A 14,635-nucleotide genomic window follows, 5' to 3' on the forward strand; every position below is an offset into this window, starting at 1 on the left:
AGGAAGCAGCTACTGAGGACATGTATTGTAAAATTATAAGAAACATTTCCCCAAAAGTTATTTTCTGTTCCCTTCTTTGACCGTTTAAGGACATCTCTAGCTTGGAGAAGTAGCTCCTGACTCATTGGTAGTTTAGATTCTCCTCCAGGAAACTGCCAAACTTCAGCTCAGGGCAGCGTGGATTCCCGGCTTACTTCCACATCAAATGCATTGGGGCTCTATTCCCAGCAGTCGTGCTACTCAGTTTAAAAGCAAAAGACTCTTCAATGTGCTTTAGTCCAGCGGTCTAGTTTATGCAACACAAAGTAGGGGATTTTGAAGTAGAGTAAATTCTAGAGACTTCTGAAATTCAGTGTGGTACTCTAGAAAACATGGTTCTTCTGAACATTCAGTTGTTCGCAGACCAGAATTAGATTGAGATGCATAATATTAACTATAAAAAAGCTCTTAGGGGCACCTGGGTGGCTCAGTCAGGTTAAGCATCTAACTCTTGATTTTGGCTCAAGGTCGTGAGATTCAGCTCCATGTGGAGCCCCGCACTCAGTGCAGAGTCTGCTTGTCCCTCTCCCTCTGTTCCTCTCTCTCAAATAAATAAATAAAATCTTTTTTTTAAAAAAAAGCTCTTATAGTATTTAGGTGAACTTTTTTGAAACAAGTTTTGCTTAGCCTTTTAGGTTTCAATTGATCTTAATCTGTTAATATATATTTTTTAATATATTCTAATTGTGCTTTTTCTGACCATTTTCAATTTTCAATAAGAAAAATTAAAAAAATTATTTAGTTCCTTCCTAAGCCAAAGTGGATTACTATTTTTGTTGATCACTGTTCCCCCTTAACTCATGTAATTAGTCATAGCAACCAAGAGTCAAGAGAGTGATTACCAGTCAATTATGAAGAATGTAACCAAGCAGATTGCAGAGTACAATAAAAGCATCGTGGACGCTCTACATAGCATGAGCAGAAACTGAGTCTGAACCAACTGCAAGTCTCTGTAGTAGTATGCTCTTGCTGCTAAACTTTGTATAAGCTGACTGAAAAAGAATAACTTACCGTTGAAGAGTTTTACCTAAAAATTTTGAGTTCTGTAATTTTTGTGACCTCTTTGAAGAGGTTATACTATTTAAATAGTATAATAGTTCAATAAAAAGTTTGCATACAGAAAAGCATCTTTTTATATTTGTATTTGTGTGGGTGATAAAAATGTGTCAACCAACCAAAAGATGAACTAGAAGTGGCCATTGAGATTCATTTAGTTGGTATAATCCATCTATGGCAGCAAATGAGATCATTTTTTTACATGTCAACTCTAGGAGGGATACGTGGAGTGAGATTCTGATTTAGTACTTATGTCAACCTTGTCAAGTTTTGCTTCTAGAAGAAGTAAGAATGGCAGGGAGATGTTTAGCTTTGAACTTTATTTCTCAAATAGGGTATATTTGATGTATTTTAGGAAATATAAAGTTGCAGGTAAGTATATTAACAAATATTCTTTGTATATCAGTTATCCCTAAAGATTCAGAATTGAAAACTTTAACCTTTGCATTTTAAAAATATTTCCTCATGTGTATATACTGGGAAAAACCTGAAGTTTAAAAGAAATGCACTTATGGTAGTCTGTTTTAGACATGGCTGTTGGCTGTTCATTGCCACTCTGGAGTATACATTCACTCTTTTGGACTGTAAGTAGATTAATTTTGTATTGCCAGAACATTTGAAAAGAAAAACTAGAAGAGGTAGAATTGTATAGTATAAATCTAGGAGATATTATAGTAACTAAAGAGGTATCTTCTCTTGTGGGCAGGAATAAGTCATCTTGGCCAGCATAAAATAATTCGTAAAACTATCCTCCTTTTGCTCTGATTTCATGTTCATCAAGTAACTCCACTTCTCAGTATTTCTGAAACACAAGCATATTGGTTTCTTTAAAAAGTGGGGGGCTTTATTGAGATATAGTTTACATATTATAAATTACCCATACATGTTGCTTTCTTGAAGTATATATCACCATAAACTCTTCAACTTTAATATGTGTGAGATTATGTAGACGGGTGAGCATTTTGTTTAACTCTGGATTACTAATATGGCTGAAGATCCTGGACAGTGATACATTCATTAAAGTGGCATTCTAAAAATGTGTTCCTCAGATCTTGAGTTCTTCAGGTTATTAATAGGTGTTATGCCACCAAAGGATTCATGGTCGAAGTTTGGAAAACATGGTTTGTAACAAAGGTAAATTGTTTTCTTTTTTCTTGACTCCTAAGAGCCCCTAATATCCTAATATACAATAGGATCAAGAAGAGTATATAGTATTTAAGGGTTTTAGGGGTTTTTTCCCCCCCCGAGTGGTGGGATTGTGGTTGTTTTAATCTTCCTTGGACTTTTTGGTCTAAAAATTTTCGTTCAAAATCATCTATCATGTACATATAATATTTAGAAATGCAACAAAAGTTCAAATAAAGTTCTATATACAGTTAGTACTTCTAACCTGTGGAAAAGAAGTATGGTAGTAAGACAACTCTGCAGTTATTGAACTAGATCTGACCCAATCTTCACCCAGAAAGAAGGTAGGAGGAAGAATGACTTACCTAATAAACATACGTGTTTGCATTATAAGAATGAGAAGCTTGGCAGAAAAAAAAAGAAAATTTCTTTAAAAAAAAAAAGGTTTCCAACCTCTGTTTTAATTTACTCATATATGATATTTGTGGAACATAATTGAGCAGGATTTCTTTAAACTAAAACATGTGTTATCTGAGGGAAATTCTCACTAATGTCTCTTCCTTCCTCTCAGAGCTTTTCAACAAATCCAACAAGAATATTTCTTTGCTAGGATAGAGCTGGAGGCTACTATCTGCATGAACCGGCTCTTCCTCAGTCAGTCACATTGCTCAGTGAGTTCCATTCCTGTTAAAACAACACCTTGTAAGTCATATGGAAAGAAGCTGCAGACTGAACAAACATGCTGAGTAATTTTACTAATGAAAATCAACATGGGAAAGTTAGCAAGTCTTTGTTTTTCCCATCCTTATCCTTCATCAATAAATAAACATGAGTTCTTGAATCTCATTTTCACTAACTGGGGAGTCCTTGATTTTGACCACATTCTGATAGAATAATGCCATTCACACTAGAGATAAAAGACCAGTTAGTAGAAGCTCCCATGGTTCTTGCTATCTCCCTGCCAGGAAATTAGAACATTTAGACTTAAAGTGAGAAGAAATCAAGATGGACTACTAGAGCATTATTGTCATCTATTTTAATAGTAACATATCTTTCATTTTCATTTACCTTTCCAGATAAAAGTAGGTTTTGCCTTTAAATTGCAGATTCACAGTTTGAGAACTGATACTGAACATCTTTAAAAAGACAATTTTTAAAATTAAGTTCTGTGTCCAAAATGGGGCTCAAACTCATGACCCTAAGATCAAGATTCACATTTTCCACCAACTGAGCCAGCCAGGTGTGCCTAAAAAGATAATTTTTAATGCAAAGGTAGAAAATTTAGGAAAGACAGGTAACAAAATGAAGAAAATAAATTTATTTGTCATGTCCCCAGTCTCTTTAGATGTTCATCTATATATCTGTAACACATATTTCTTATTTATACACTTACGTATTTTTAATAAAATTAAGATCATATTCTTAAATTTACTTTTGCTGTTTATCATTTTGCACATATTTGTCCATGTCATTATATATTCTTATACAGTATGTTAAAGTGATGCATATTATTCTATTATACAGATATTTTCTAAAAACAAATCCTTCATTGAATGGGGTTTATGGTGTAGGAATTAAGCATAAGTTTTGGATTAGGTAACTGAGTTGGGAAATCACGACTCCCCTACTAACTTGTTATATGACCTTGGGAAGTTAGTCTCTGAATTTTAGTTTCTTCATCTGTAAAATAAAACAATAGGGCTTAATCATAAGATTGGGTCAAAGAGTATGCAGAATTCAAGGCTTTTGACACAAATGGCTTTCAGAAAGGTAACATGATATTAGCAGTGTGCAAGAGTGCTTGTTTCCCTGCCCTCTGACCAACACAAGTGTTATGCAGGTTGACAATGTACCAACTCATTTGTTCTAGTTTTTTTTTTAAATAAACCTAATTGCCTCCGTTATTGTAATTAGAAACTTTACTGTGTTTTAATTAATATGCAGGATATGTTTCATACTAAAAATTAAACCTATTAATAAAAATAAATAGAATTTTTAAAATATTCATTATAGCTTTGTAATAACAAAAGTTTAATGCTTGCTGCTTATTTTTATTTTTTATTTATTTATTTTTTTAAAAGATTTTATTTATTTATTTGAGACAGAGAGAATGAGAGAGAGAGAGCACATGAGAGGGGGGAGGGTCAGAGGCAGAAGCAGGCTCCCTGCCAAGCAGGGAGCCCGATGCGGGACTCGATCCAGGGACTCCAGGATCATGACCTGAGCCAAAGGCAGTCGCTTAACCAACTGAGCCACCCAGGCGCCCTTGATGCTTATTTTTAAAAGATAGTAGATTATACTTTGCTGCCTCAATATCTTCTCTCATAATATAATATCATAATGAATTATTGCTCTGAAAAGCTGACTGTATAACCTTAAGTGGAATAGGAAGAATCTGTGTAGAAATAATCTGCCTGATAATAACCAGGGACGTTCTGTTTGATCATTTTCTCTGTCTTCCTCCAAGTCAGAGCAATTACACATAAGGACAAGCTGTGTTAGAGAAGGGACGATAATATCCATTCGAGAGTTCAGTGTATAAGAGAGTTTGGAGGAAGCATGAGTCCTTAAGAATTCAATGGTCTGCTACCTAAAAGAGGCTTAGACACACTAGGTAAGTCTCTCACAAGGGAAATATAAAAACTAAAATGAGATTTTCAAAGTTAACTTTGATTTCCAAATCTTTCTGTAAAACAGTATTCTTACCGTGATAACAACATGGTGATACCATGGATGAAAGGCAGACTTAATCAGTTAAAATTATATTTGGCACAAGGTCAAGAAAGAACTACTTCTAACCAAACTGAAATATTATCTCATTTTCTGTGTTTTTAATTTTCAACAGATAAACTCACCCTATTAGAGGAAGCCCAGACTGACATGAAAGTGAAAATATTTGATACAGTCCATAAGTTCAACCTGGATTTTTATCAAAGGAGCCTATAGTTCATTTTTTAAAAGCCTCTATCTTTAATTTGCTTCTTGTTAAAGTGAACTTTACTGGAGATGGGGAGGGCTGCCTTAGAGATTGACCAGCCCCACCCCATTCCCCCTGCCAAGGACAAAGCAGGGACCTGTGTCTCAGGATTAGGGGAAATGGTTAAGAAGGAGAGGAAAAGAAAATTGCTTTTCCAGCTTCTCTAACTTCCCATGTAGCCTACAGAGAAAAGCAAGCATCCCTGGGGAGGAAATAACAAAAGTGTTAAACAGTAGATGGATGGATGAAACCTGCATCCCTGCAGTGTACTGGAGCTCTTGCCTTTATAATGCCCCTTGCTTGTAGTTACCAGAAGGCCAAATGGACGTTTACTACCAATTGGCCCTACCCTCCTGGGGGCCTCTACCTTTGAAGATTTTCCTTGGCTCAGTTCCTTTTCCTGCTAGAAATAACAAAGTCAGTAAAGGGGGTCTGGTAAAGCTGTAAAAGTCTGGTTGCCTTGTTTCCTTTTCCAAGGGCACACTGGAGGTATCTGGTTAGACCATAAGAGGTATTCATAAGAGACCTTAAGAGACAGCTAATTGGAAGAAGTGTCAGGTAATAAGAGATAAGTAAGGCTCTTCTTGCAAAACCACCCACAACTACATTATCTCCAAGGTGCCCCTATCTCAGCCGAAAAAGAAAGTCCCCCACAAAATAAACATTCAAAGGTTCTCTTTTCATTAAGCGTGGATTGGATTTCCTTACCAAACACTCTGATTTGTCAGACTTTTGATTCTTAAAATACTTCATGACCCTCCTGTGTACTGCCATCCCCCTCCCTCAACAATAACCTCAACAAGCATGGCACGTATCGATGCCATATTTGCTTAATTATCTTCTCAGTAAGAATTAGGGTATGATCTGATGAAAAGAATTTTTAAAAGAATTTATCGGTTTGATTGTCCATATCAAGTAATGCTTTGACATTGTGTGATCACACCCTCAGAAATTTTAATGTAAACAAAAAGGACATTTCCAAATGATGATGAGAGGAAGCTTAGTACTAAACACCCCAGTAAGGAAAAGTCCTTGGGATTTCAGCTACCACATGGGTTAGACCCTTTGCCATGTCTTATAATAATCTGGCTTTATTTCTGTTTCTTTCATTGTGATGAAAGCATCCACGACACATTTGATTAGACATTTCTTTAAGCCTTCTTCCTTGAAAGAGCTTTGTAAATCTAATTACTGCAAAGATTTCCCTCACTTACTGGAAAAGATCCATCCCTTCATAATACTCAAGCTAGTCACGTAGTTCCCATGGCTCTTTCCTTCACTACCTTACTCCTCTGCTTGTACATAATTACTGAAATAACAGAAAGGGCATGGGACCTTTGAGTTTGAAGAAGTTCTTCCTATGCAGCTCGCCAGCTGCAGACCTTCGGGCAACTCATTCCGGTCTCCCTGAGCCTATTTGCAGGGTTATTATAAGATCCCTATGCAATTAAGGTGTGTGAAATTGCTTTAATGCATAAAGTGCCATGTAAATAAGGTAGTAGTTACTATATTTCTTTAACTTTTCCCCATCCTCGCTGCCTGCATACAAACATCTTCATCAGTACCCATTCTTCCTTCTCAGAAGCATACGTGTTCCATCTCAGAAGCGAATGTCTTAGGAGCATAGTTTCTAAGTCATTCTTTTTTTTTTTTTTTAAGATTTTATTTATTTATTTGAGACAGAGAGACTGAGAGAGAGAGCACATGAGAGGGGGGAGGGTTGGGAGGGTCAGAGGGAGAAGCAGACTCCCTGCCGAGCAGGGAGCCCGATGCGGGACTCGATCCAGGGACTCCAGGATCATGACCTGAGCCGAAGGCAGTCGCTTAACCAACTGAGCAACCCAGGCACCCCTTCTAAGTCATTCTAAAAGAAGGTCCCTCTCTGTTCAAGGCTAACTCCTCCCCTGGTGCTTATTGTATCCACGGCAGATTACTTATGGATCTTTCTTAATCTTCTACCATCCCCTTTCTCCTGTGGCTTTAGCCATCCTCCATTGATTTTATCCTCAGTATAGAAACACATTCATCTTCTTCCCATTACTTTCACATTCATTGTCTGTAAAAGACTGATCTACTTCACACCCCAGTCTCTTCCAAACACTGCTCTCTCTATTGCACTAGAACTGCTTTGTTAACACAACCAATGATACCTTAATTACCAAAATGAATGGACTCCTTTGGGTTGTATTCTAGTAAAATTTCTGTGTAGGTTTTAAAATTATTAACCACTCCTTCCTTAAAATTTCTCTTCATTTGCATTTTATGACCTCACTTTCACTTAATTCCTCTACCTTTTTGTCCACTGTTCAGTCTTGCCTAGGCATCTCTTCTTTTCTGCTTCTACAAGAGGTTTAGATAATATTAGCTTGCCAAATTAAATAATTTTTTTCCCCTTGGCTACTGGAATCGTCTCAAAGATCCCTATGGTAAGCTAATTTCATACTGTGATAGTGAGTTTGTGGTTGGGATAACTATACAGTGAAAACTGGATCATGACTGCTTATTTTCCATATACTTCGAAAGTGTCACTAGATGTGGGTAATTGTTAATAACAGCTAACATGAATTCAGTTTAAGTTTCATCTAAAGGTATGAAAAGCTACAGTAGCAGAAATATAAACAATAAAAACCCCATTATTAAACATTTCCCGAATGCTAGTTGTGTAATTATCAAGTACCAGGGTTACTTGAGCATCTTGTCTTCATCTGGTACTGCTAGACCACAAGTATTTTCTCCTTCCCTCTTTAAGGCAGGTTAGTAAGAATTCTTTATTTCTACTAAACTATGAGGTTTTTCATCACACTGTGGGCTCCCTGAGGAAAGGGATGATGTCTTAGTCATCTGTGTCCTCTCTGCCAAGCAGACCACTTGACATGTAAGTTCACAGTGAATGCTTATTGAATTGAATTAGTTTGGGTGGGATAGACAACCAAATTAAAATGGCATGGGAGATGCTTTGGAAAGCAGTTTGGAAGTTCCTTAAAAAGTTAAACATAGATTACCATATGACTTAAAAATTCCACTTGTAATTATATACCAGGGAGATGAAACCTATTCACACCAAAACTTGAACATGGACATTCATAGCAGCATTATTCATAATAGTCTAAAAGTAGAAATAGTCCAAATGTCCAACTGATGAATGGCTAAATAAAATGTGGTATGTGTGTACACACACACAACACACACACACACACACACACAGGAATGTTATTCAGCCATAAAAAGGAGTGAAATAATATATGCTGAAACATGATGAGCCTTAAAAACATGTTGAGTGAAAGAAGCCAATCATAAAAGGCTACAAAATTTTGTATGATTCTATTTATATGAAATATCCAGAATAGACAAATTAATAGAGACAGAAAGTAGATTAGTGGTTGCCTAGAAATGGGAAGAGTTGAGAGTGTTATAATAAAGGTGCAGTATTTACTTGGGGGTGATGAAAACGTTCTAAAATTAACTGAAGTGATGTTTGTACAACTCTGAATATTTTTAAAAAATCATACAATTTAATGATACGTGAATTACATCTCACTTTAAAAAAAACACCAATGGGGCACCTGGATGGCTCAGGGTTAAGCGTCTGACTTCAGCTCAGGTCATCATCTTGGGATTATGGGATCGAGTCCTGCGTCGGGCTCCTTGCTCTGCGAGGAGTCGGCTTGTCTCTCTGCCTCTGCCCCTCGCCTCACTTGTGCTTGCTTGCGCGCGCTCTCTCTCTCAAATAAATAAATAAATAAATCTTTAAAAATAAATAACACTAAGAAGAGTCAAGGAAACTACATATAAATCATAAATCTAGACTTCGGTTAATGTGGAAGAGACTTTTCATAAAAATTACTCATTTTTTTAAAGATTTTATTTATTTGACAGAGAGGGAGAGAGCACAAGCAGGGGGAGCGGCAGGCAGAGGGAGAGGGAGAAGCAGGCTCCCTGCTGAGCAGGGAGCCCGAAGCAGGGGCTCGATCCCAGGACTCTGGGATCATGACCTGAGCCGAAGGCAGACACTTAAAGACTGAGCCACCCAGGTGCCCCAAAATTACTCTTTTTTTTTTTTTTATAGATTTTATTTATTTATCTGAGACAGAGAGAATGAGAGAGACAGAGAGCACATGAGAGGGGGGAGGGTCAGAGGGAGAAGCAGGCTCCCCGCCGAGCAGGGAGCCCGACGCGGGACTGGATCCCGGGACTCCAGGATCACGACCTGAGCCGAAGGCAGTCGCTTAACCAACTGAGCCACCCAGGTGCCCCCAAAATTACTCATTTTTTAAAAAAGGAAAGGATGGGGGAGTTGTATACAGTTACTCGAGAGCCCTTGGAATATTCCCTTGGATTCTGCTCAGAAACAGAAACGTCTAAAACTCTATTTTTCTTCCCTAACATCACTACTGTAATCCAAAGGGACCTTTGTGAAGCTTATTCAAAGATAGGCCAGGTTTCTGTTCCTCTGAGGATGGATGGATAGATAGATACAGGGAGAGCTGATTACACTTGTTGGAGGAAAAAAAAAAAGTACAAAACTTGGCCCTCCTGTAAATATAGTTCAGAAAAGAGTTCTTTTTTGTGGAGTATTGAGATGGTGAGAATTTTGATAGCTTTTCTCTCACAATACTTTTGACATTTGCAGCAATTGATTCAGTTTTCCCTTGTCTTTTACTGTGGTTGAGGCAGCATCTGTTGAAATTCATCATTTAAGCTCCCATTTGCTCCCTAGCTGTTTTTTGAGGGTCAATGATTTGTTATTTCTAGGCAGGATTTTTTTTTTTTCTTCCATTGGCCAGACTGTTTCTTCCCTAAGAATGTATACAAAGAAAAGTAAGTATGAAGAAGGCCCTGTAATTGTCTGGGCACAGAGTCAGAGTCCCTGTACAGCTTGTCCATTTTAACATCATGTCAGTCATTTTATGTCTATGGAGGTGCGTTTGGAAAATGGGGGACATACCTGTCTACTTCTTGAGAGAGAGCTAGGGATTAAATAGATAATGCTTTGAAAATATTTTGAATTAAAGATATTTTAATACATATATATGCTATAAGTCATTCACACATGTCTATTCAGGGATAATCTTGTAGAAGGAAATACTGCCCTGCTGATTTAGAACAGTGCTGTCCAATAGAAATACAATATGAAGTATGAATGTGACCCAGATATGTAAATTTTTAAATTTTCTTGTACCCACCTTAAAAAAAGGAAAAAGAGGTGAAATTCATTTTAATATATTTAACTCAATATATTCAAAATACCATGTCAACGTGTAATTAACAAAACAATTATTGAGATATTTTATGCTTTTTTTTTTCTGTTCTAAATCTTTGAGTTTTTATAGTATATTTTACACTTAATAGCTCAGTTTGGACTGGCCATATTTCAAGTTCTCAATAGCAACATATTCAAAGTGGCTACCAATTGGACAACATAGATTTAGAATTTAGAACTTTTTATTCTGATTATAGCAAGGGGATGAGCCATGGGAGGAAGCCAAATGGCAGTTTTGTTAAATAAAGTAAAATTGTTTCATAAGGAAAAAAAACACCTTTGCCTATGTGAGATTATAATCTAAAGTAGGACTTTCTGCATTCTTTTTGATTACTCTTAAGTTACTTTTATAGACCTATTTTCTTTGAAAAGTAATCTTAATTGGCCCAATGAAGAAAAAAATGTATGTGGTAGTTAGAGATATTTTAGATACTTTCTTCTGAATGGGACCGCTGAAAGAATCTGACTGGCCAGATCTTCTTAATTTCAGGAATTGAAACTATCAGAGGATTTGTGAATTGTGCTTAGATTTAATAACTCCAATATTCAAAATCATTGTATAGCCTATATTATATATATTAATTAGTAATATATATTAATATAATATACTTAGTAATATATATTATTATATATGATATATATTAATTAGTGATATATATTACTATAATATTTTATTATCATTTTATATGATGCCATTATCAATAATATTTTCTTCATTTATCTGTGTATCTAAAGAGTAAACTTTAATTGCCTGACCTGAAAAGCTTTGAATTACAGAGCTGCTCTAAGAAAGCCTCTAAACTGAGACCTCCTTTGGAAGAAAATCAGTACAGGAGAGAGTTTTTCTAGTCTCTCCTCCTATGCCCCCACTTCCCTTGTCAAAAATAGCATATTGACAAGTCTATTTGACTAAGTATACCCTTTTATTTAAAATAATACTACATCGGAGGGCGCCTGGGGGCTCAATCTGTTGAGCATCCACCTCTTGATCTCAGCTCGGGTCTTGATCTCAGGGTCCTGAGTGCAAGCCCCACATTGGGCCCCATGCTGGGTGTGGGGCCTACTTAAAAAGATAATAATAAAATAAAATAAAACTTACATTGGGAACTAACAAAAGTTTAGATGCAGCTACAGACAGTTCTCAATAGGGATTTATTTTAACCTGAATTTTGACACTTAGTAAATTATCAAATATTGTTATGTAACAATGTTTAAAGTAGGCTGGGTCACACAAATAAACTTAAATTGCATTCTGCTACTCTTGAGCTCTGCATGAAACTCTCCCTGCCCCTTTTCAGCCACACTCCCTCTCCCCAGGCCTTCCTCTCTACCTCACAGATCTCTGGCACTAGTATCTGCAGAGGAAGGAGTGGGGATGAAGGCAAGTGGATTAAAACAATGGGGAAGGGAAGAAGACAGAGTAGGCGAAGTACCTTGTGACCTTAAAATAACGAGCTGTGTTTTCCTGTGTGTCTGGTAAACTGTCTCTAAAGACAATTCCAAAAAAGAAGCTATAAAAAATGTTTAGAATAAAGACAACATCCTTGGGCTAAGAGCCTGCCCTACCAAGTTTGCTACTATGAAGCTCATCACACTTTCGAATATAACTGAAAAGCTGATTTTAGTGTTTGGAAGGTGAGGAATGGGAGTGAGGTGAGGTTAGTCTTCCTACAATCTTTTGAAAGAATTAAAAAGTAGTGTTCCCCCTGTTCCTATCTGTTAGAAAAAATATCAGGACTTCTTGGTTGAGGTAGAAATAACTTTCCAGTTTCGTTGATTCAGGGTAAAACTCTGCTGTGTGCCTCTAAATTTCTCAGATTTTTTACATTGAAGCAACAAATAATGAATGAGCAAAGAGTGAAAATTTTAATGCAATAAGATTTCTAAATAACTGTGGTGCATAGAATATTGCCTCCCAAAGATGTTCACATTCTAAATCCCACAACCTGTGAATATGTACCTTACATGGCAAAAGAGACATTATAACTGTGATTAAATTAAAATCTTGAGATGGGAACATTATTCTGGATTAGCTAGGTGTGCCCAATGTAATCACAAACATCCCTTTAAAAAGGAAGCAAGAGGGTCAAAGCCACGGAGATAAAATGTGAGGAATAGAAGCAAAAGTTAGAATTATGTAATTTGAAGATGGAAGAAGGGCTATGAGCCATGAAATGCAGGCAGCTTCTAAAAGCTGGGAAAAGAAAGGGGACAATCTTCCCTAGAGCCTTTAGAAAGACTTTAGCCTTAGATCTCTCAGACTTGTGATTTACAAAACTAAGGATAATTTGTGTTGCTTTAGGTCACCAAGTTTGTGGTAATTTATTACAGCAGCAATATGTGCAACATAAGCCTCAACCCTTTGCAATTAATTTTTATCAACTATAGTTTCTATCCTTGCATTTATTTATCATAATTTCACTGCCAATAACAGGAACTACTAATGGTGTGAATTCCATCATGGTGAAAGCAAATCATACCTGTACATATAAAGGCAACCATATCAGCAAGTAATAATAATGGATAATAATAATAAATGGCAATTTCCATCTATCAAATTCCTTCAACTAATATATATTGAAGAAAAAAGTGACGAAGACCAACAAAATTCCTGCCCAGAAGGAGCCTACATTCTAATGCAGGAGACAGACAATAATCAAACTATGCTATTTCATATGATGATAACTTTTCTTTGTAAATGCAGATACTGGCTGATTTTGAAAAAGTAAACCAAGTGTCTCTTTGTAAACCCAGCTGCCAGGTTCATGAATCCTTGACTACTATAAGATGTTTTTCCTGAGGCATTCAAGTAAAGCCTCCAGGAGTTCCTCAAGACCTGGCATCCCATCTGTTTCATACCAATTTTCTCAAATTTTATGGGATAATCACTTTCTAAAGAAGACATAAATGAATATTACAGCCTCTGTCCCGATAATCCACCTCTAGCCTTAATGCCATGTTCTGGCCAACATCCCAGAATAACCCAGGACTGTTGAGTCTCAAGATAGCTCCAGAATCTTTATATAAGAGTGTTTTGGGGATGGTAATTTCATTGAAAGTGTGGTTAGGAGACTTGTCTTAAAACTCTGTTTGAATAGAAAGCACACCGTTTATTTGGGGAATAGTGATGTTGGTTAGGGGGTGAAATTCAAAAGCTTCCCCTAAGCCGCGTGTTGCTCCTGCCACTGTGAAGTAACTAGAGAGTTAAAGAAGATCTAGTCACTGCCATGGGCAACTTGGGAGGTCTGAATCAAATGATGAGAAGATTGAAGTCAGAGGAATCAAAATCAAGAAGCATTGTTAACTAGAAATACGGTAGGCACCACCTAAGTTCTGTTAATGTTCTGCCTTTGCATTACTTGGGAGTAGAGTACCTCCTAACAAGATGTGGAAATATAGTATTCCTACCTTTATGCCTGACGTCATTAACCAGTAATTGTTCCAACTGACTGTAAGTGACATTTAGTGGAACTGCACAGGGAGTTTCATACTATCCATGTTTTTGCCCAATAAGATAAAACTCCAAGCAGGTAGTAAGTCTATATGCAAAAACAGATTTAAGAGACAGCCTTCATTCTTCTCTTTCCCTTACAGCTTATATTTGATTCAACAGCAGCTTCTAAAGCATCACCTGATTAATGTATTTTTTCCCATTTCTTTTATTATAATCCTAGTTCAAGCCACCATTGCATTTTTTCTTGGACCTTAACTGATCTCTTGCCTCTCTACAATCCATTCTTTAAGAGCAGCCATGGTAATACTTTTTATTTTATTGAAAGATATTATAAGTTGAGTAAATATAAAGAATTTTACAACAAATATCAGTATATTCACCACTCAGAATTAACAAGTTAATATGTTGTCATTACAGATATGAATGGTGTTCAAAATATAATAGAAATAGGTATCACAAGAATGGTGATGTCTTTTTCGTTCCTTTCGTCAGTTCCATAGTCCAGAACTAATCACCCCCTTAAATTTGGTGTTTATCCTTTCAGGCTGTTTTTACGTTTTTATTCCATGTAAATGTTTATAAAAAAAAATATAGGATTGTTTTATACTCTTAAAAATTTTACATAAAAGTATTATTCTGGACCTTCTTTTTCCCACAGACATTACTTTATTGAAAGCTATCTCTATTGATTCTTACAGATCTTGTTCATTTTAATTGCTGTGTA

At 36.4% G+C, this 14,635-nt stretch overlaps 1 protein-coding gene across 1 annotated transcript in view; it reads left to right on the forward strand.

The window, feature by feature from the left end:
• Window positions 1–1,163, forward strand: part of IFT74 (intraflagellar transport 74) — an 87,874-nt gene extending 86,711 nt beyond the window's left edge. The window contains exon 20 of the mRNA XM_021681032.2: window positions 850–1,163. Within this exon, the coding sequence (XP_021536707.1) occupies window positions 850–968 (119 nt within the window). The 3' untranslated portion in view covers window positions 969–1,163. The remainder of the gene's footprint in view (window positions 1–849) is intronic.
• The last annotated feature ends 13,472 nt before the right edge of the window (window positions 1,164–14,635 follow it).

The sequence above is a fragment of the Neomonachus schauinslandi genome, chromosome 13 (genome assembly GCF_002201575.2).
Source record: "Neomonachus schauinslandi chromosome 13, ASM220157v2, whole genome shotgun sequence".
In the NCBI taxonomy this organism is placed as follows: Eukaryota; Metazoa; Chordata; class Mammalia; order Carnivora; family Phocidae; genus Neomonachus; species Neomonachus schauinslandi.